Source organism: Macaca nemestrina, chromosome 15 (genome assembly GCF_043159975.1).
Source record: "Macaca nemestrina isolate mMacNem1 chromosome 15, mMacNem.hap1, whole genome shotgun sequence".
Lineage (NCBI taxonomy): Eukaryota > Metazoa > Chordata > Mammalia > Primates > Cercopithecidae > Macaca > Macaca nemestrina.
Window position 1 is genome coordinate 90158075 of NC_092139.1, and position 22045 is coordinate 90180119.

At 39.3% G+C, this 22045-nt stretch overlaps 2 protein-coding genes across 7 annotated transcripts in view; one reads left to right on the forward strand and one right to left on the reverse strand.

Annotated features, from left to right (window-relative positions):
* LOC105498490 (sperm antigen with calponin homology and coiled-coil domains 1 like) overlaps positions 1-22045 on the forward strand; it is a 160733-nt gene that overhangs the window by 57303 nt on the left and 81385 nt on the right. For all 6 annotated transcript variants that reach the window (XR_011613941.1, XM_011770637.2, XM_011770640.3 and 3 more), the window contains 5 exons: positions 2287-2360; positions 3696-3871; positions 7570-7733; positions 11405-11496; positions 20417-20507. Coding sequence is in view for 5 of the 6 variants with exons in the window: in XM_011770637.2 (XP_011768939.2) it covers positions 2287-2360; positions 3696-3871; positions 7570-7733; positions 11405-11496; positions 20417-20507 (597 nt within the window). In the remaining variant the exon portion in view is untranslated. The remainder of the gene's footprint in view (positions 1-2286; positions 2361-3695; positions 3872-7569; positions 7734-11404; positions 11497-20416; positions 20508-22045) is intronic.
* On the reverse strand, positions 631-1115 carry LOC105498489 (histone H3.3A-like). The gene has a single exon (XM_011770634.3). It carries the CDS (start codon positions 1087-1089, stop codon positions 679-681), a length of 411 nt encoding a protein of 136 aa, XP_011768936.1. The 5' UTR covers positions 1090-1115; the 3' UTR covers positions 631-678.

Consider the following 22045-nt stretch of genomic DNA (forward strand, 5'->3'; position numbering starts at 1 on the left):
TACTTTCGGGTCTTGATTAAAAGCCAATAAATTATTAGCTAGAGGAAGAATTTTTTTATTACATGTGTGATTGCAAGCAAGTGTTCACTATGCCTGAGTTCCTGCTACTACGTATAAGGAATGGGAGAGAATGTTATTTACCCAGAAACACTAAAGTCTATAGTTACTTTGTCCCTAATGATAAATTGTTAAGTTCTATCAATAGGATACTTACTAAAAAAAAGAAAAACCCTAGGTAATGATTTCAGCATTGCTTTTTATTACTGCTACCATCAGCTGACACATTCATATATTTATTGCCTTTTTTTTTTTTTTTGCCGTCAATAAGAAATTTACTTGTTTTAAAAAAATCCAAATGCTGGCATTGTCCAGAAAAATTTAACAGGTTTATTTATAATTATTATAAAGTTGAACTACTGAAACTTGTTCACTGAAACATTTTAACTTGCATTAATGCTTTATGCCTCTGCATTTATATTAAAAATTCACACACAAATGAAAATGGAAAAACTGCCAATACCTGATTTCTGTCCCCTATTTTTCCACTCGCAATCGTATACTTAGGTACCTTTTGACCCCATGGGAAAAAAATTATTTAATGTTCAGAACTACCAATAACAGGAAGAAGAGTTTTTTTTTTTTTTTTGAGAATGAAATGTTTCTCATCATAGTGGATTCTTAAGCACGTTCTCCACGTATGCGGCATGCTAGCTGGATGTCTTTTGGCATAATTGTTACACGTTTGGCATGGATAGCACACAGGTTAGTGTCTTCAAAAAGGCCAACCAGATAGGGCTCACTTGCCTCCTGCAAAGCACCGATAGCTGCGCTCTGGAAGCGCAGATCTGTTTTAAAGTCCTGAGCAATTTCTCGCACCAGAGGCTGGAAGGGAAGTTTGCGAATCAGAAGTTCAGTGGACTTCTGATAACGTCTAATTTCACGGAGCGCCACAGTACCAGGCCTGTAACGATGAGGTTTCTTCACCCCTCCAGTAGAGGGCGCACTCTTGCGAGCGGCTTTTGTAGCCAGTTGCTTCCTGGGTGCTTTACCACTGGTCGATTTGCAGGCAGTCTGCTTTGTACGAGCCATGGTGCAGAGACCTCCTTACTTACTCCCCTTCTCCTTTGGCTGGAGCTCGGTGAGCGAGAGGCGGCACTGGCATTGGAGAGCGACGGCCTATTCCATTTTTAAGATACCATTATTACAACTACTGAGTCCGTGAGGTCATCACATGGCTGCTTCTGCCTTTGAAGTGTTTTTAGTCTAGTGATGGAGACAGGTGTGTCAAGAGATGTGGTAATGTTGGCAGCGACATGGTACAAGGCTGCGTAAGACACAGTTGGGACACAGAGAACAGCCAGGGATCTACTGGGGTGGGGCTGTAGGTGAATCAGGGTAAAGGATTTGCCACCAGTGTGTAAGTACCCTTTCTTGCCCTTAACCAAAAAGTGATTCTTTCCTGAGCTGTCAAAGTAATCAGCCATGAGCGATTTACTTAGTGGCAGCTATCAGCATAGCACCCTCCTAAGGCATTTCTCTCTTATGCTTGGATTTTAGAGTAGAACCTCCGAAGAGAAGGTGACTTCCCTTTATGTTTCTGGTTCCAGGGAGACTAGCCTGTGCTACACTTTCATCCTTGTATCCTCACTCTGTCTAGAATGGTACTTTGCATCTTATTGGTGTTCACTGAATGCTTTTAGAGTGAATGAAATTGTTCTAAGAAAATTCACATTATGGGATAAATAATTTGAGGAATTATTGATTTACTTTATAAATATATTCTTTATTTTTTAATAAGATTTGTATAGGATTAATTTAAATAGCAGCTACCCTGGGTATTATATTTTTTACTAATTTTGATTTTACTAATTCACTTCTGGAATTTATTCAGTGTGTAAGGAAAGATATGCTTATATAAATACTGCAGATTAACAATGTTTATGATTAAAAGTTCATATTTTAGTCACAGTCAATATTGTTTTGACTGGTTATGTACCAACAAAGTGAATTTCTAACAGTTTTACTTTTTGTTTCAAAATTAAGATACTGTGGAAGGAAGTGATTTAGAAATTGTGATTTTTTAACTTGATATTTTCCAAAGAAAGTAATATTGGTTATTACTTGGATTGCACATTTTTTCTATTAAAGTTTTGTATTAAAATTTTTTTGTAGTCTTTGGACAGGATAACTTTTTTCAAATGTCATATTTAAGTACCCCTTTTCTTTGTATTATTCCCCTGAACTTTGTTGTGAGAATAGGTATTTAAACTTTGGTGATCTTTTCAGATACAGTTAAAAAACTCCAGGACCAAAAGCACGACATGGAAAGAGAAATAAAGACACTCCACAGAAGACTTCGGGTAGGATAAATATTCATGTATTATCTTGTTAGAAAACAGTTTTCTGAAATTTGAGGTGTAGTCATTGACCATATTATCACTCATCTTAAGCTTTGGATACAGTGATAATACTGGCCCCATTGGGTTTTGGGCAGAAAGCAAATGCTATCATTTCAGATTGGGATTGCTGCTAGATTTTGGGTAGAAGAATGTACTGTAGGTTGCGTATCCCTAACTAGACATTCTGAAATCTAAAATATTCCAAAATTTGTAACTCTTTGAATGATGGCATGATGCTCAGAGGAAATGCTTATTGGAACATTTTGGGTTTCGGATTTTCAGATTTGGGATGCTTAGCTGTTAAGTATAGTGCAAATATTCCAAAATCCAAAAAATCTTAAATCTGAAATGCTTTTGGATAAGTGATACTCGACCTATAGAAATTTATGGTTAGTAATTTTAGAAAGATAGATTTGGGGAAAAAGTGTTCTATTTTGTAAAGAAAAGTTATTAGCTTTTGATTATAAGGTGCCCCAAACTAGTCTGTTTTCATACATTTTGTGGCTGTGATCTGTCTTGCCAATAGCAATGCAGCCATGATGCAGGGAGTGGGGAGAAAGCTACTCAGTCGTTTGGGTCATACCACAGTTGCTCAGGCTGCTTTCATCGTGTAAGAAAATTGCTTTAGGGGTGAGGAGGGCGTGGGGCTCAGGCATGGCCCAGCTGTGGCTCTGAGGGAGGTGAGTCCCAGGGAGACTTCCCCACCCGGCCACACCCACATCCTCCATGACTGTGGGAAGCAACAGACCACGTAGTTCCTTACCGCTTCTTTGTATAATTTTGCCTGCCTATATTGAGTTTAGTGTTTTTCTTCTGGCTTCCTCTTCCTTTTCTTTTGATTTTTTTTTTTTTTTTTCCTGTTAGGTTTTGATGTCAGGATATTTATAGTTTTTCACTGTATGGTTCACATACCATTATATACCTTCTTGTGCTTTTCAGAGGTAAAGATCCATACATTCTAGATGATGTTTATTTTCATAAGACCTGCTTTGAAACTTGCATGAAGAAGGGAAGCTTGACACTATTTTCATTAATATCTATTGAGCACTCTGAGTACTTGATGCCTCAGTAGGCAGATCAGCTGGAAAATCTTTTCCTTATTAAGAACAAGTTCACTAATAATAGTTGCATTGCCTGTTAGAAATAGATAATAGCAATTCTCTGTGATTAAAAAAATGAATCATCATTTGGAAGCATTAGTGTGTTACAGCAATCCAATCATAAACAAATTTTATTGCTTTTAAATAAATCTTGATTGCTCTCTTTTGGAAATAAAAAGTTAGTTTTTTAATATAGGAAGAATCTGCGGAATGGCGGCAGTTTCAGGCTGATCTTCAGACTGCAGTAGTCATTGCAAATGACATTAAATCTGAAGCCCAAGAGGAGATTGGTGATCTAAAGCGCCGGTTACATGAGGCTCAAGAAAAAAATGAGAAACTCACAAAAGAATTGGAGGAAATAAAGTCACGCAAGTATGTTCTGAGAAACCAGTTGTGTACTTCTGTTTCGGTAGAGAACATTTAAATCCCGATTTTTGATGTGGTACTATGGAAAAAATGGGGAGTTTGATACTTACTGAGTTTGGATCTGATGGAAGTTACTCAGCTTTTCTGGGCGTCATTTTATGGCACATGTGAACTAGTGCAGTCTATGTGGATCTTTCAGAGTTGTCAGTATCAGTGATCCACAACTCTGAAGGGAGTGAGGATGGTCTCTCACATGATTCTCCTTTCCCCCAGCCCCACAGTCCAGCCCTGTTAGTTTTCTTTAGATTGTAGCCTCATGACTAAGGATGTGGACTCTGGAGACAGATATTCTTGGCTCGTGTCCAGCTCTGCCTCTTACTAGCTGTAATCTTGGTTAGGAATCTTGACTTCCCTGAGCCTCAGTTTTCTCATCTTTAAAATGACACAATACTACCTGCTTTACAGTGTTGTCATAAGGATTAAATAATATAATGCCTGCCAAGTGCTCAGGGCAATGGTCAGTATACTTTAGCTAGTATTTTTGCAATCCCAAGTAAAGAATGTAAAGTGAGTTTCTCTCTGTCACTCACTTGAGGAATTTTCACTTGTTTTATCTTATAATCAAATGAATCTCCACAGTAGTTTTTTTTCCCCCATGTAACATAGACATCATTGGAAACTGATGAAAATTATTAGATGAAATGACATTTGTGACATGCGCTGAGATCCACAGTGAAATACCATCTAAGAGTGGGGGATAGTATTTTTGTGTTTGAGGTTATTACTAAGAATTTGATTATTCCTTAGTTTGAGTAATTATTAAGTAGGCGTAGGAAGAAATTTAGAAAACTAACAGTATATCTTTAAAAAGTGGTCTTATTATTGCCTTGCTCTAGTGAATGGCTCAGAGAAAAGTATTGCTAAGCATTTTTCATTGGATTCCTTAAGCAGAACATGGAATGAGACAGATTATTATTTCTCTACTAGTATAAAACATGTATTACATTACTTTTTTCTTTGTATTATTAAATGAATAACGTATCAGAAATGCTTCATTCTATAGTTATCCTGAGTGAATGAAATTCTACTGTTAAAGTTTCATTCCTTTGGATCTCAAAAATTCATAAGACTTTGAGACACATGTTTTTAAAACGCCTTCTGAAAGAGGTAGCATCTTGTAGGGCAGTGGTTCTCAGAGTAAGGCCTGCAGATTCCTGGATGTCCCTAAGGCCCTTTAGGGAGTCTGTGAGGTCAAACTGTCTTCATAATACCATCACATTGTTTGCCCTTTTCACTGTGTTGACTTCTAAACTGTTAGAGAAAAGCAAGTATAAACTGTTGATGAACCGGGATCTTGGCAATAAATTGCACTTATAGTCATAATACTCTTCACCACTACATACTTGCAATTTTTTTTTTTAAATGCAGGTTTCACTTAAAGATGTCCTTGGTAAAACCGTAAAGTATGAATTTTACTACATCCCCGTCCTTGAGTATGCTCTTTAGCATTCTGTGTGACAAAATGGGAAGTACAGAAAAAGCACTTCTGCTTTATCTGCTGTATACTCAAGACTATACTGAAGAGTGAGGTCACGTTGAGGAAAGTGCTGTGATTAGTTTGAGCTGCTTTCTTTTTTCATTGAATGCCATTTTTTTACTTGAGAATGACAGACAAACTGTGGATGATTCAGACTTTGGTATTATTTGGTGGATATTTTGTGAAAACAATTAAGACAGCCTATCACTTAAAGGAAAACAACGGACAGTATTCACTGCCAGTGATAAAATGTGGGCTTTCAAGTGAATGTTAGGATTTTGGAAAACTTGTTATTTACCATTGGTGAGTTTGACAGCTTCCCATAAAGTGTCTTCTGATGAGATCATTGTGACTTAAAAAAAAATGTGTAATGACAGCATTTAGAAAATCTGTAAGTAAAACAATATTTTCCTTACAGCCAGTCTATGATGTTAAACAAGATTGACGAGTGGATTTTAATGGACAGAATAGGAAAAGTTCACTTATGGTTTCAGATTCCACATTGGAGCTAACTTTTAAGTTACTACTTGTTGCATTTTAGTGCAGTTATCAAATAAGAACAGCTACGGTTATCTAAAAGGGCTATTAAAATCTTCCCTTTTCCACCTACCTTATCTATATGTAAGACTTGCTTTTTTTCGTATTAAAATAGGTTGAATACAGAGGAAATGAGAGTTTAGCTGTGTTCTCTTAAGCCAGACATTAATGAGATGATTTAAAAATGCAAAGCACTGTTACTCTTCTTACTAATTTTTTTTGTTTTGTTTTGGAAAGCATAGTTATTTTTCATAAAAATATATTAATAAGCCCTGTATTTATTTTAGTTTTAGATGAATTAAATATTTTTATATATTCTTAGTTTTAATGTAATGGAAGACAGCTCTTATAAACAAAAGGTTTTTGGAGTCCTTACTCATTTTTAGGAGTAGAAAGGGGCTCTAAGACCAAAAAGTTTGATAATCACTGTTATAGATTCTTTATTAAAAGTTCTAGTCAGCCGGGTGCAGTGGCTGACACCTGCAGTCCCAGCACTTTGGGAAGCCTAAGTGAGCAGATCACCTGAGGTCGGGAGTTTGAGACCAGCCTGACCAACATGGAGAAACCCCATCTCTACTAAAAATACAAAATTAGCCGGGCGTGGTGGCGCATACCTGTAATCCCAGCTACTCGGGAGGCTGAGGCAGGAGAATCGCTTGAACCCAGGAGGCGGAGGTTGTGGTGATCTGAGATCACGTCATTGCACTCCAGCCTGGGCAACAAGAGCAAGACTCCATCTCAAAAAAAGAAAAGAAAGTTCTAATCATGACAGCTAAATGACCTTAAGATCTTGTAGTACATCTTGAGGCAGAATACTGTCAGAAGGCCAAATGGCCACCAAAGACGAATTTTTCCTAAGGACTGGCTTAATTTTTATTCACATACTTGATAGTTATATGACATGTACAAGCTCTGCAATTGTAATCTCATTCCAGATGAAAGAATTCTGTGTTAGTCAGTGTAGTGAATTCAGAATGGGCCAGAAATGAAATGGAATTGATTTTTTCAGATGACTCAGGATGCATCACCCTGAGCTTCTAGGGGACTCATGTTACTAATATGGGTCTAGGCTTTTTTTTTTTTCTCTTTGTAGAATTCTATTTGAAGACTACACCACTTGCCGTGTTCTTATTTTTATTTTTTTAAAGAGTGTGGGCTTTGGTTTCATTTTTTTGTATTTCCATGTCTAAGCATAACATACTAGCTAGAGCCAGTATAAATTAATATTATACCACTATAAATTAATATTATACAGTATCATGTACTGGTGAACCTCCGGACTCCTGAGAAGGGCCTTCTCGGCAGCACAGGACCTGGAGAGTCTCAGCCCTGAGCCAGTCTACCTCCTATTTTACTGCTAATTGATTACTGATGTCCTTACCTTACACTTACTCAGATGAAAATGGAATTTGATGGTTGTTTAACTTACTTAGGATAACCTGATATAAAAATTTCAGTATCATTTCCTGGCATTTACCAAGCAAATGAGAACATTAGACCAGGTAATCTACTAAGCTCAACTGATACAATTTTTTTAAACTGATAGTTTTTAATGCTTTTCAGCCGGGAGGGGAAAATGTATATGTTCTAGTACTGTGTAAAAATGCTCTGATTTCAATATTATTTTCAGGCAAGAGGAGGAGCGAGGCCGGGTATACAACTACATGAATGCCGTTGAGAGAGATTTGGCAGCCTTAAGGCAGGGAATGGGACTGAGTAGAAGGTCCTCAACTTCCTCAGAGCCAACTCCTACAGTAAAAACCCTCATCAAGTCTTTTGACAGTGCATCTCAAGGTAATTAATTTCTCCTGCATTGTGCCAACTGCATGTGGTTGTGTTTACTTACCTTATATTCTCTGGTTTAATTTGATATTCTTTACTGTCTTACTCTTAGTCCCATTAACTTTCATATAGTATCAATGCACTAGACTTAACAGAAGGTGATATTTAATAGGTTTGAGATCTCTTCAGCTTCAGAGGTGTTAGTCTCAGACAGAATCCTTAATCCCGTGCAGAGATGTGTCTTCTCACCCTCGTTGGATCACACACATTCCTGTTACTTTAAGTATGTTCTCTATGCCTAAGAACTTCCAGATGTATAACTTTAGCTCTTCCCTTCCTCTGAACTCCTCAGTCATGTCTATCCAGATGCCTACTTGACGTGAACCCTCAGGTGTCTCCTGGACATCTAACGTCCAAAAAGCAAACTCTTGTCTGCTGTCTTCACCTTCTCCCCGTGCATAAATGGCAGCATCACTCCACCCAGTTACTTAAGCCAAAAGTCTGGGGATCTTCCTTAAATTCTTGTTCTTTCTTACTGCTACATCTAGTCTATTACTAGCAAATCCTGTTGATACAGCCTACATCATGGATGTCTTTGCTCTGTCTTCTCTCCATCTTTAGCGGCACAAGCTTTAGTTCAAGCCACCATCAACCTCTAATTTCAGTAACCTCCAAATTAAATCTCCCTTTTTCATCCCATGATAGAAAGATCTTTTCTTGTTTAAAATCCTTTAGTTGCTTATTAGAGTTGAAACAAAATTCAGATACCCAAATGCCTCCATGGTCTGACCCCTGCCTATTCTTTGCCTCAGTTGAACCACTCTTCCCCCACTCACTATAGTCCTACACGGCATTTCAGGTTCTGAATCAAGCCGGGCTTTCTTTCATACAAGCTCTAGAAGGCTTACTCTCCCCACTTTCAAATGACTGACTTGTTTTCATCTAACTTCCTCAGCCCTGGGAAAGGAAAAGGGATGTGGTGTTTTCAAACAATTAATTGTAATATGTCCTAAAGCTCAAATTTTTGTCTAGAAATTCTTTAAACTTTATTAATAGGCTACTAGAATCTGTATTCTGTGATTATACACAAATGAGTTCTCATTGACTTAAAAGCACAGCAAAAGTCACATGTATAGTCCTACACACTGTTGGTATAGACATTCTGGAGGACTGTTAGGCAATACCTTCCAGTTTAAAATGCCATGTTCATAGACTCTGAAGTTGTTATACTTAGTACTGGCACAAGTATTATGTATAAAGATAGTCTTATGTATAAAAAAACTCTGTATATGTATACATATACAGTATGTATACCATTGTTTGGAAAAATGGAAGACCTATTTCATTAAAATGGAATGCCTATTAAAAGAATTAAGACAATTATGACCAATTAATACAGTAAAATACTATGCATATTTCAATAAGGATGACAGATCTCAAAGTACTGATGTTGAAACATGTCTGTGATCCTTTATTCAAGTGTGCCACCTGAGCAGTCACTTTGTGCACTGCAATCCTTTATAGTAAGTTACAGGCCAGTACATATATAGAGATATATGTATATATCTATATATACCTCTGTGTGTGTGTGTATATGTGTATAATGTGGGTGGTCTTGTTTTTTTAAGGTACGTAGATAGCTAAGTGTATTTGCATTTAAAGTGTAAGAAAGATGTACCCAGAACTGTTGTTAGTGGCTACCTCTGGGTAATATGATGGGGTAAGATGAAAGGAGAACTTTAAAATATGCTTTGAGCTGACAAGTGCCTGTAGTTCCAACTACTTAGGAGGCCCAGGCAGTAGCATGCTATCACTGCACCTGCTAATAGCCACTGTACCCTAGCCTGGACAACAGAGCAAGACTCTGTCTCTGAAGAATAAAATATATATATGTTTTGAAAATCAAAATGATAACGGAATGTCTACGTTAAATTAAAATTATACACCTATTCAAAATGTTAATAAATCATGCTTTAATGCACAAAACTGCTTCATACTAAAGTTTTTTAAAAGCCTTATATGTTATTTTATAATAAAATATATGTAAATGACCCAGCAATTCCACTCCTAATTATACATTCAAAAGAACTGAAAATAGATAATCAGACAAATACAGCCCCTGACTTAACGATGCTTTAACTTTTGATTTTTTGACTTTACAATAGTGCCAGTAATACACATTCAGTACAGCTTTCAGTAAATTACATGAGATATTCAACACAGCCTATTTAGTATAAAATAGGCTTCATGTTAGATGATTTTACCTAACTGTAGGCTAATGTAAATGTTCTGATCTTGTTTAAGGTAGGCTAGGTTAAGCTGAGATGTTTGGGAGGTTAGGTGTATCAAATGCGTTTTTGACTTGCTTATGATGGTTTTATCAGGACATAACTCCATCATAAATTGAGAAACATCTGTGCTTGTACATCAATGTTCATAGTAGTTCTGCTCACAATAGCTAATGGATAGAAGCAACCCAAGTATCCATGCATTCAATGAATGGATAAACAAAATGTGGTATATTCATACAATGGAATACTGTTCAGCCACAAGAAGGAATGAAGTAGTAATACATACTTTAACATGGATGAATCTTTACAACATTATGTTAATTGAAGGAAGCCAGATACAACAGGTCACATATGTAAGATTCCGTTTATGTTAAATATTCACACTACGTCAATCCATAGAGACAGAAAGCAGATTGCCAGAGGCTGGCGGGACAGTGGGTAGGAAGTGACTGTTAGGATACTAGGTTTTCTTTTTGGAATGATGAAAATGTTTTGGAACTAGGTAGAGGTGATGGTTGCATAATATTGTGAATGTACTAAATGCCACTGAACTGTACATTTTTAAATGGTTAACTTTATGTTTTGTGACTGTTATCTCAGTAAAGAATACATCTAAAGATACCAATTCTAAATATAAGTAAATAGATTTGTGTTTATATTGGCCGCATTAAAAAAGTCCATAGTGATCTGCTTCATCTTGCCACACTGTGTGATAGGCCTGAGTTCATTCTGTATCCCATTTTTAATTTAATTCAGCATCAAATGAAGAATCATTTTTGCAGCCTTTACCAGAATCTGTGCTATGCTCAACTGTCTAGAAATTAATAAATTCTAAAAACATAAACTACTTTTCAGCAGTTTATTCTAGAGAGAGAGAGACTGATATGCCAACAAGTGATTCCACATCCCTGCGTTAAATACAAATCAGAAAATATATGTGACGTGATGGACTCTGCAGGAGGAATTGAGGAAAGACAAGCAGGAGTTCCTCATTCTTTTGTTTAATATGCAACTATTCAACATCCTTTACCTGCCAGGCGTCTTACCTGATATAGTTATGTAAATACTCCTCTTGGGCTTAATACTTGAATTTCATTGCTTTATGGAGCATTTTAGCTACATAATTAAGTAACAGAAACGAAATGACTGCCATAACATGGGTTAGAAATAAGCATGACTACTCTACGGATGCAAATAATTCACCTGATGGGAGGAAAAGCACCTGTGTGCTAAGACACAGCTACAAGTGTTCAGCAGAGGCTAGACATCAGCCAAGACAGTGTCCAGGGGGGTTTGAGAGCGTTTGGTAATCAGGCGAGTCCTTAAGTGGAGACTAGTTAAGCTTCCACTGTACAGTGACATTATTTCCCTTTTTGTTTGTTGTTTTTGTAGTACCAAACCCTGCTGCAGCTGCAATTCCTCGAACGCCCCTGAGCCCAAGTCCTATGAAAACCCCTCCTGCAGCAGCTGTGTCCCCTATGCAGGTGAGTGCCTGGAACCACAGGAGGCTCTTATGGCCTCAGAATCTGAAAGTTGAGGCCTTTTCTTCACACTCATTTACACCTATATTCGTTGGGTAAATGACTACCTCAGCAGGGATGTATCTAGAATTTGTTTCCTAAAATACTGTAAATATCTTTAATTGAGATAAATTATGTAAGTGTAAATTGTGTTATTCTGATAGACTCTTATAATGATAGCTAACAACAGTTGAACACTTGCTTTGTATTCTACACTGTTCTGAATGCTTTATAATGTTAGCTCATTTAATCCTTACAACTCTTGGGTATTAGGTGCTGTTCTTATCTGTATTTTTCACATGTGGTAACTGAGGCCCAGAAAGGTTAAGTAACTTGCCGAGGTTCAGCAATTAAGTGGTAGAGCTGGGGTTTAGAGCTAGGCTGTCTGGATTCAGTGGCTTTAGTCACTACACTAAGACACAGAAGTGTCTGTGAGTAGAATATGTGGTTGCCATGTCTCAGCCTTTACTGCATAGCAAATCACTTCAGAACTTAGTGGCTTGAAAGAACAATTTTATTAGTTTTTACATTTCTCTGAGTTGACTAGGCAATTCTTTGCTGGCTTTCCTGGGCTCATTCCTGCAGTTGAATTCACAGAGAGGATGGGATAGGGCCTGGGCTCAGCAGGATTCCTGGGCCGCTTTCTCCGTGTGATTTGTCTTCTCAGGCTCCTTCACAACATGGTATCTCCAGCTCCAGGAGACTGAAAATGGAAGTTAGCAAAGCCTCTGAAGACCTAAGCTTGGAACTTGGACAGTGACTCTTCTGTCCTGCTATTTTAATCCAAGCAAGTCACAGGGCAGCTGCGATTCAGAGTGGAAGGGGTGCACAAGGCATGAATTCAGAGAAGTGTGATTAATGAGGGCTGTTTTGTAACAGGTCCAGCACAGGTCATTATTGATACATTAGAAACAAGTTTCAAAAGTTGTTCCTCTGTGCCATTGGGGAATGCAGATGAGAAGCGGGGCAGAGGGCTTTTCGGTAGCGCTCAAGAGGCCCCTCATTGTGTATTTTATTCAGCCGCTTTTGGACAGTATAGCTGAGGTGGAGTATTTCCTCATAGGTGAGAGTAGCCAAAGGAAACATGGCCTAACCCCCATTATCCTGTGATACAGTGTAGCCCCGGCTGCACCTCTTCCCTAAAATAATGGTGCTGGGGAGCATTTTCATTTCCAGTTGAGACATTTGTACTGTGTTTACTAGTGTGCTCCTTTTGCATTTATATTGTTGTGAGTTAGTGGCTTTGCATTTGCATGTATATACAAGATGTTATGTCTTTTTTTTTTTTTTTTTCCCTGAGATGGGGTCTCACTCTGTCACCCAGGTTGGAGTGTAGTGGCACGATCTTGGCTCACTGCACAACCTCTGCCTCTCAAGCCCAACCAGTACTCCCACCTCAGCCTCCCAAGTAGCTGGTACCACAGGCCTGTACCACCCATACCTGGCTGTTTTCTGTGTTTTTGATAAAGACAGGGTTCTGCCATGTTACCCAGGCTGGTCTTGAGCTCCTGAGCTCAGGCAATCCACCTGCCTGGTCCTCCCAAAGTGCTGGGATTACAGGCATGAGCCACCATGCCTGGCATTATGTCATAATTTAAAAAGAAGGGAAGGGAATACCATATTCCACCAATTTAATGATTTTTTTTTTTTTTTTTTTTGAGACGGAGTCTCACTCGGTTGCCCAAACTGGAGTGAAGTGGCATAATTTCGGCTCACTGCAACCTCCACCTCCTGGGTTCAAGTGATTCTCGTGCCTCAGCCTCCAAGTAGCCGAGATTACAGGTGTGCACCACCACACCCAGCTAATTTTGTATTTTTGGTAGAACAGGGTTTTAACCATGTTGGCCAGGCTGGTCTCAAATTCCTGACCTCAAGCAATGTGCCCACCTCAGCCTTCCAAAGTGCTGGGATTACAGGTGTGAGCCACCGTGCCCAGCTGATTTAATGCTTTTTTATGTGCTCCCTATTAATCAAACTTCATCTAAAATTCTGAAGTAACAGATAAAAGCAACATAAAGATGCCAAATGTAATAAGCTTCAAATAAGATGAACTTTATTTAAGTGGTGTTTGTCAGTTGATGTTTAATGTACAAGGTGTCACTTTGTAAATCTTTGTAAAGTTAGGAGGTGAAAAATATTTCTGTAAGTTGCAAAAAACTAATACTTAGGAGCTACATTCAGTAGCTTTTTAGTACATGATTAGTTAGTACGGTGCTTCTCAAACCTAATTGTATATAAAAATCATGTGGAGAATTTTTAAGCATATAAAATTCCCAGACCTCATCCTGGTAAACCAGAATCTCTGGGGACTGGGGCCCAAGATTGGAATTGTTAGTTTTTCAAAACTCCCTAGGTAGGAATTCTACTCCTAGCTATGTGGGAGTAATAGGCTGGATTATTCTGCCATCACAAACAACTATTAATAGATGGACAAAATATAGGAAGCAATTATTTTCAGACATTGTACATAACTGTGGTCCCTGAACAAAAATTTTAAAATGAGGTAAGTCCTACTGTGGCTCACAATATTTTCCTGGAGGCAATTTCCAGATGGTGGTGCAGGGAAGATGAACCTACGTGGAGCAGGGAAGAGAAAAACAATTGGATCTGAGTAGACACAAATCAACATTCGAGGAGAGTGAGACTGCTTGAATTTGCAGGGCAGATACTTGGAGGAGGGAGCTGCATAGAGAAAGGAGTATAGAAATCTGCATAGGCATCCCTTTGAGTCTTTGTCTGAATACCAATCTGTACCTGCATTGGGTGAAACCGCACAAGGCTGGGCAAGAATAATTTTCCAGAAACAATTTCCAGGAACAGGGAGCTATCCGGAAAACACTTCTGGTAGTTTGCCTAGGGCAGGAAATCATTTGAGTTCCCACCAGCCGCTGTGGAGACACCTCTTTGAATAGATGGCATTCAGTATAGACTCCTAAAGGACCACCCCTGAAAGTATCATAGAACTAAATAGCCTCAGAGTAAATACTATTCTAGGTCTGCCCTAAAAGATCTTTAAAAATAACATGCAGAAGGACCAAGGAGGTCCCTAAGTAGCTGTAGTAGGCAGCCTCTAAAATGTTCCCCAGTGATCCCCAGTTGGTGGTAGTTGCTCCTTGTGCAGTTTGCTCTTGTTGAGTGTTGGCTGCAGCTCGTGATTTGCTTCCAGTGAATATGGCAAAGCAAAAGAAGTGATAGGATAAGGTTATCACTTCTAAAATACAGTTATAAAAAGCTTTGCTTCTGCCTTGAATGCTCCTCTTGCTATCACTTAGAGCCAGTTACTCTGGGGAAACCCAGTTCCCATGTTGTGAGCCAGCCCTGCGGAGGGGCCCACATTAGGAAGTGTAGGAACAGATCTCCTGAAGCTTGCCAGCAGCCATGTAGATGAGCTTGGAAGCAGATCTTCCTCCAGTCGATCCTCAAGATAACTGTAGCCCTGCTGACAACTTAATTGCCTCCTCGTGCTAGACTTTGAGCCAGAGACACTCTGCTAAGCTTTCTGACCCACAGAAACTATGAGATCATAAATGGATTGTTTTAAGCCACAAAAGATTTGGAATAATTTGTCATGCAGCATAGATAGCTAATACAGTAGCGTACTTATTTGCCAAAGTAATAATTTTTAAAGGAACACAGCAAAATATAGTTAGTGTAAAATACATAATCTGGCATGCAATAAAAAATTACTAGGCAATGAAGAAGCAGGAAAATGTTACCTGTAACCAGGGGAAAAATCAGTCAATAGATGCAGACTTAGAACGGATAGAAATGATAGGATTAGCATGCAGTGATGTAAATATGATCTCTGTGCTTGAGTATGTGAAGGGAAGCATGCACAGATGAAGAGAGAAGTGAAAGATATGAAAAAGAATAGAAGAAGGCCAGGTGCGGTGGCTCACGCCTGTAATCCCAGCATTCTGGGAGGCCGAGGCAGGCGGATCACCTGAGGTCAGGAGTTGAAGACCAGCCTGGCCAACATGGCGAAACCCCGTCTCTACTAAAACTACAAAAAAAATTAGCCAGGCACGGTGGTCTGTGCCTGTAATCCCAGCTACTCAGGAGACTGAGGCAGGCGAATCGCTTGAACCCAGGAGGCAGAGGATGCAGTGAGCTGAGATTGTGCCATTGCACTCCAGCCTGGGTGACAGAGCAGGACTCCATCTCAAAAACAAACAAAAAAAAGGAATAGAGGAAAAGATCAATATATTTGAGGACATAGCAGTAGAATCTTCCATAATGAGTAGCAGAGAGGAAAAAGGACTGGGGAAAAAAATGAACAGAGCCCCTGACTTGTGGGATTAAATTAAGTGGTCCTACATACCTGAAATTGGAGCCCAAGAAAAAAAGGCAAGTCAGGGGGCAGAGTAGGAAGTGTGTCTGAAGAAAACATTTGCAGAAATAGGCCAGGCGCAGTGGCTCACGCCTGTAATTCCAGCACTTTGGGAGGCCGATGTGGGCAGATCACCCGAGCTCAGGAGTTTGAAACCAGCCTGGGCAACACGGTGAAACCCCGTCTCTACTAAAAATACAAAAAATCAGCCAGGCATGGTGGTGTGTGCCTGTAATCCTATCTACTTGGGAGGCTGAGGCAGGAGAATCACTTTAACCTGAGAGACAGAGGTTGCAGTGAGCCGAGATCACACCACTGCACTCCAGCCTGGACGACAGAGGGAGACTCCATCTTAAAAAATTTTTAAAAAAAATTTTTTTGAAGAAATAATAGCCAAAATCCATCCAAATTTGTTGGAAATTATATACTTATAGATCCAAGAAAATCAGGAAGCTAAAGCAAGATAAACATATATAAATATACAAACACCCTCATCCTCCTGTCCAGTAAGGCATTGCTGAAAAACAGTGATAAGAATTTCTTAAGGACAGGCAGGTAAGAATAATCACAGACTTCTAGTTAGAAACTGTGCAAGTCAGAAGGCAACAAAATGGTTGGGTTTTTTTTTGTTTGTTTTTGTTTTTGAGATGGAAGTTCTGTCACCTAGGCTGGAATGCAGTGGCGTGACCTTGGCTCACTGCAACTTCTGCCTCCTGGGTCCAAGCGATTCTCCTGCCTCAGCCTCCTGAGTAAATGGGACTACAGGTGCATGCCATGGCACGCGGCTAATTTTTGTATTTTTAGTACAAACATGGGATTTCTCCATGTTGCCCAGGCTGGTCTCAAACTCTGGTCTTAAACTCCTGGACTCAGGTGAGTCACCTGCCTCGGCCTCCCAAAGTGAGCCACTGTGCCCAGCCCAAAATGGCATCTTGAAATGCCAAAAGAAAAACGCTGTCAACTTCGAATTCTATGTAGTAACAAAAAGATAAAATTAAAATTTTTTAGACAAACAAAAGCTGAGGGAATTCATTATCCACAGACAGTTGGGGGAAAGTGAATGAGGAGTATATGGGACTTTCCTGTACTGTCTTTACAACTTCCTGGGAGTCCATAATTATTTCAGAATAAAAGTTTAAAATAAAAAGTCTTCCCACATAGAAAATTCCAGGCCCAGGTGGTTTTACTAGTGAATTGAATCAATCCTTTGTGGAAGAAATAATTCCAGTTGTATATAGTCTCTCAGAAAACAGAAGAGTAAAAGGATTTTCCAGTTCATTTTAGGAAGCTAGCATTACCTGATAGCAAAACTAGACAAAGACATTGCAAAAAAAGAAAACTGTCAGCCAATATTCCTCGTGATTATAGATGGTTATAGAGGCAATATAAAAGCACACATTAACAAAACTGAATCCAGGAATATATAAAAATGATAATCCATCATTACCAAGTGTGATGTATCCCAGGGGTACAAGGTTAAAATTTGCATCAACAGAAAAAAAAAATTTAAAAAATCATTAATCTCAACATCTTTAGAAAACTGTTTGACAAAATTTTACATCTGTTCATAGTAAAACTCTTTAGCAAACTAGAAGTAGAAGGAGACCTGTGGGAACTCCACAGCTAACATCATACTTAATCTGGAGACTGAATGCTTTCCCACCAGGACCAGGAGCAAGGTAAGGATACCCACTCTCACCACTTTTGTTCAGCATTTTGCTGGAGCTCTTGCCCTGTGCAATTGCATAAGACCAAAAAAAAAAAAAAAGAAAAGAAAAAAAAGAAAGCATACAAGTTTGGAAAGGGTAAAGTAAAACTGTCATTGTTTGCAGATAATATGATCATTTATGCAGAAAATCTAAGGAGTCCACACAGAAGCTTTTTGAGTTAAGCAGTGTCAAGGTTTACACGAAGTCCTATACAAAAGTTATTTGTTTTTCTCTATATTAGCATGAATAATTGGAAATTGAAATACTTAGCAATAAATATAATGAAATGTATGCACAACCTGTGCAATGAAAACAATAAAATATTGCTGAGAGAAATTGAATAAATGGAAAGCGATGTCATTTATAGATTGGAAGACTCAGTATTGTTAATATCTTGTAGTAGTCCTTTAAATTGGTCTGTGGATTCAACACAATACCAATTAAAAGAGCAGTGCTCTTTGGGTAGAAATTGACATGGTAGTATTAAATTCATGGCCGGGCGCGGTGGCTCACGCCTGTAATCCCAGCACTTTGGGAGGCCGAGGCGGGCGGATCACAAGGTCAGGAGATCGAGACCACGGTGAAACCCCGTCTCTACTAAAAATACAAAAAATTAGCCGGGCGCGGTTGTGGGCGCCTGTAGTCCCAGCTACTCGGGAGGCTGAGGCAGGAGAATGGCGTGAACCCGGGAGGCGGAGCTTACAGTGAGCCGAGATCGCACCACTGCACTCCAGCCTGGGCGACAGAGCGAGACTCCGTCTCAAAAAAATAAATAAATAAAATAAATAAATAAATAAATAAATTCATATGGAAATGTAAGATCCCTGAATATTCAAAACGTTGGGGTCGGGGGTACAGGTGGAGGTCAGATTTGGAGGACTTGTACTACCTGATTTCAGCATTAGATCAGTAGAACAGAGAGTTCAGAAGTAGGCCAGTTGATTTTCTACAAAGATACTAAAGTAATTCAATCGGTAAGGAATAGTCTTTTGAAGAAAACATTCTGAAATGACTAGGTAACTGTATAGAAAAGAAATAACCTCAGCCCGTACCTCATGAAATACACAAAAATTGAAATGGACTATCGACTTAAATGTGAAAGCTAAAACTACAATTTTTACGTGAGAACGTGAGAGAAAATCTTCATAACCTTTAAGACTGCAAAGATTTACTAAGATGTAAAAAAGCATGAACTATAAAAGCAAGTTGATAAATTGGGCATCAAAACTTAAAACTTCTCTGAAAGACATTAAGAAAATTAAAAAGCAAGCTACAGACTGGGGAGAATATATTCATAATACATTTACCTAACAAAAGATTTACATTCAGTAAGAAGACAAACAACCCAATAAATAATGGGCATAAGATTTGAAAAGGTCCTTCCAGGAGAAGAATACAAATGGCCAATGGCACATGAAAAGATGATCAACATCGTTAGTCATCAGGAAAATGGAAATTAAATCCACAATGAGATCCTATTCTATATTATTCCTAATGGCCAAAATCTGAAAGGTTGATGAGCTGAAGTGTGGCCGGGATGTGGAGAAGCTGGACCTTGTCCACATTTCTGGTGGAAATATGAAATGAATAGTTAGAAGTTAGCCAGATAAAAAGGACTGGGGGAAAGCTGTGGGAATGAAGCACAAGAAAAACATAGACAAGCAACATGGTCTGCATGGTAGTAAATAAGTAGGTTCGTGCTATTTGAGCATCATGTAGAGGTAGCCAAGAGAGCTGAGGGGTTTTAAGTGTTTGTGGTGAATTCTTTTTTTTTTTTCAGATGGAGTCTCGCACTGTCGCCCGTGCTGGAGTGCAGTGGCGTGATCTCGGCTTACTGCAACCTCTGCCTCCTGGCTTCAAGCGATTCTCCTGCCTCAGCCTCCCGAGTAGCTGGGATTACAGGCACCTGCCACCACACCAGCTAATTTTTTGAATTTTTTAGTTGAGACGGGGTTTCACTATGTTGGCTAGGCTGATCTTAAACTCCTGACCTCGTCAACCACCCACCTCGGCCTCCCAAAGGGCTGGGATTGCAGGCGTGAGCCACCGGCCCTGGCCGTGGTGGATTCTTCTGGCTGCTTGCATATGCAGAAGTCTGGAGATGAGGAAGCCAGTGACAAGCTGTTGCTGTAGTGCTGCACTGAGATGACAGACTGTACTGGGCAGTTGTTGTAGTAGCATTAGCAAGCGGGTGGCAGAATTGAGATCTATTTGAACGAGGACTTGAAAGACCAGTACAATTACAAAAGGAGCACATCTGCATTTCATTTTGCAACATGTTTTTATATTTACTGAATTGGTTTGTGATACTTTAAAGATTCTCTTCCAACAAAATAATGAAACCACATTCAGAATACCAGTGGTTGCCAGGAGTCAGTGATATGGGGTTGGGGACAGGGAGAGGGGTGTGACTGTAAAAGGGCCCCAGGAAGGATCCTTATGGTGATGGAAATGTTCTTTATCTTGACTGTATAAATAATATATAAATGACTATATAAGATATGACTACATCAATATTTTGGCTACTGTCAAAATCTTGCTGGTGCTATTTTACTATAGGTTTATAAGATATTACCATTGGGGGAAACTGAGTAAAGAGTACATAGGATCTCTCTATATTCTTAACAACTGCATATGAGTCTATAATTATCCCATAATAAAAGTCTAATTTTTAAAAAAAGTATATTGATCACAGTCCATGCCTGTAAGGTGTGTTACAACCTTACTATAGCAGTATGGAAATAATTAATACAGATTTATAACTAAATACCTACTCTCTGCAGCGTTTACTTTGTGAGTCCCAATACTCGATTTAACTTCGATATTGTTTATCTTATGATTTCAGAGACATTCCATAAGTGGACCAATCTCAACATCCAAACCCCTGACAGCCCTGTCAGATAAGAGACCAAACTATGGGGAAATCCCTGTTCAAGGTACATGTAATATGCCATAACATTTCACCTATTTTGTCAGTTTTTGAGTTGTTCTGGCTTCTTTGGCAAACTAAATTATTTTCTTTGCTCTTGATATTATTTCAATCAATCTGGTATACCTTTGTATCAGAAGTTCACTAATAAATATATCTAAATTCCAAGTGGAGAAAGTAGTTGTTAATGAATGCATCTTTCCTGACAGCTGTCATAATGGGTCATAGAGAGTGTACACCATTGCTAGGCACTGTTTTCACAGTTCCTCATGGCATATGTATTATTGTCATCCTCGTTTTACACATATCAAAAATGAGGCTTAAAGAAGTTAACTAAGTCAATTCAGGTTAACACAGTTAGTTACTAAGCAGTAGCCCAGGGCAGCCTGACTTCAGAGCCCATTCCTTAGATCTCTGGGCTGTGTTTTGTTACCCTGAGGGAGCTGAGACTCTAGAAGATGAGGCTCAGCAACTCTTTGGAGCCCTTGGGAGGAACTTGCTGTTTTCACGCAGCCATTTTTTTTTTTTTTTTTTTTTTTTTTAGTTGGAGTATCACTCTGACTCCCAGGCTGGAGTGCAGTGGTGCAATCTCGGCTCACTGCAACCTCTGCCTCCCGGGTTCAAGCGATTCTCCCACCTCAGCCTCCCAAGTAGCTGGGATTACAGGCGCACACCACCATGCCCAGATAATTTTTATATTTTTAGTAGAGACAGGGTTTCACTATGTTGGCCCACTGGTGATCTGCCCACCTCAGTCTCCCGAAGTGACGGAATTATAGATGCAAGCTACCGCACCTGGCCTTCCATGTAGCTTTTTATGGCAGAGCTGGCACCAGAACCCAAGTATCCCACCTTACAAGGTTGAGGCTCCTTCTTTTATCCCGCACTGCCTCTTCATGTGCGATACTGAAGTGCATTGGAAAGATGAACTGCAGCATTGGGGTGTGGTGCTGGGAAAAGCAGTGCTTCATTTGGGGTGGGTGTGGGAATGTTCCCAAGTGTCCCCTCAGGGCCTGAGGGCTCCTCTTCGCTGATGCAGGCCAGTTACTTCCATGCGTCAGGAATTCTTGGTTGTGCAAGTTAGGCTCTGTATGTTAGACTAGAAGGTTTCAACAGGTTTTGGGTCAGAAGTAAGCAGACTTGTGAAAAGTATTCAATTAGAGAACCCAAAGGACTGGCTCCATGGGCTTCATGTCGTACCAGTGCCTGAAGAGTTCAATTTGGTTGTGGAACTGGCCCTACACCTGTCATCTTCAGTGTTCTGATAAGCTGGTTGTGTACACATTTAGGGGCAATGGAGCACAAGATGCTACCTTCCTGGCACGAAGACTTGCCTTCTGCCCTGCTTCTTGGCTCTGGTTCATTTGTCAGTCATGAACTAAGCTCTTTTCTCCCGTCAGAAGATTTTGCTAAGGGAACAAATAGTGGAAGGTTTAAAGTTTTCTTAACCCAAATACTCTGCATCTCTCCTTCCTCTCTTTACATCCCACCTCCCAGTTGAACCCACAAAGGATTTTCATGTGTGCATTGCAGAGATCTTGGCCT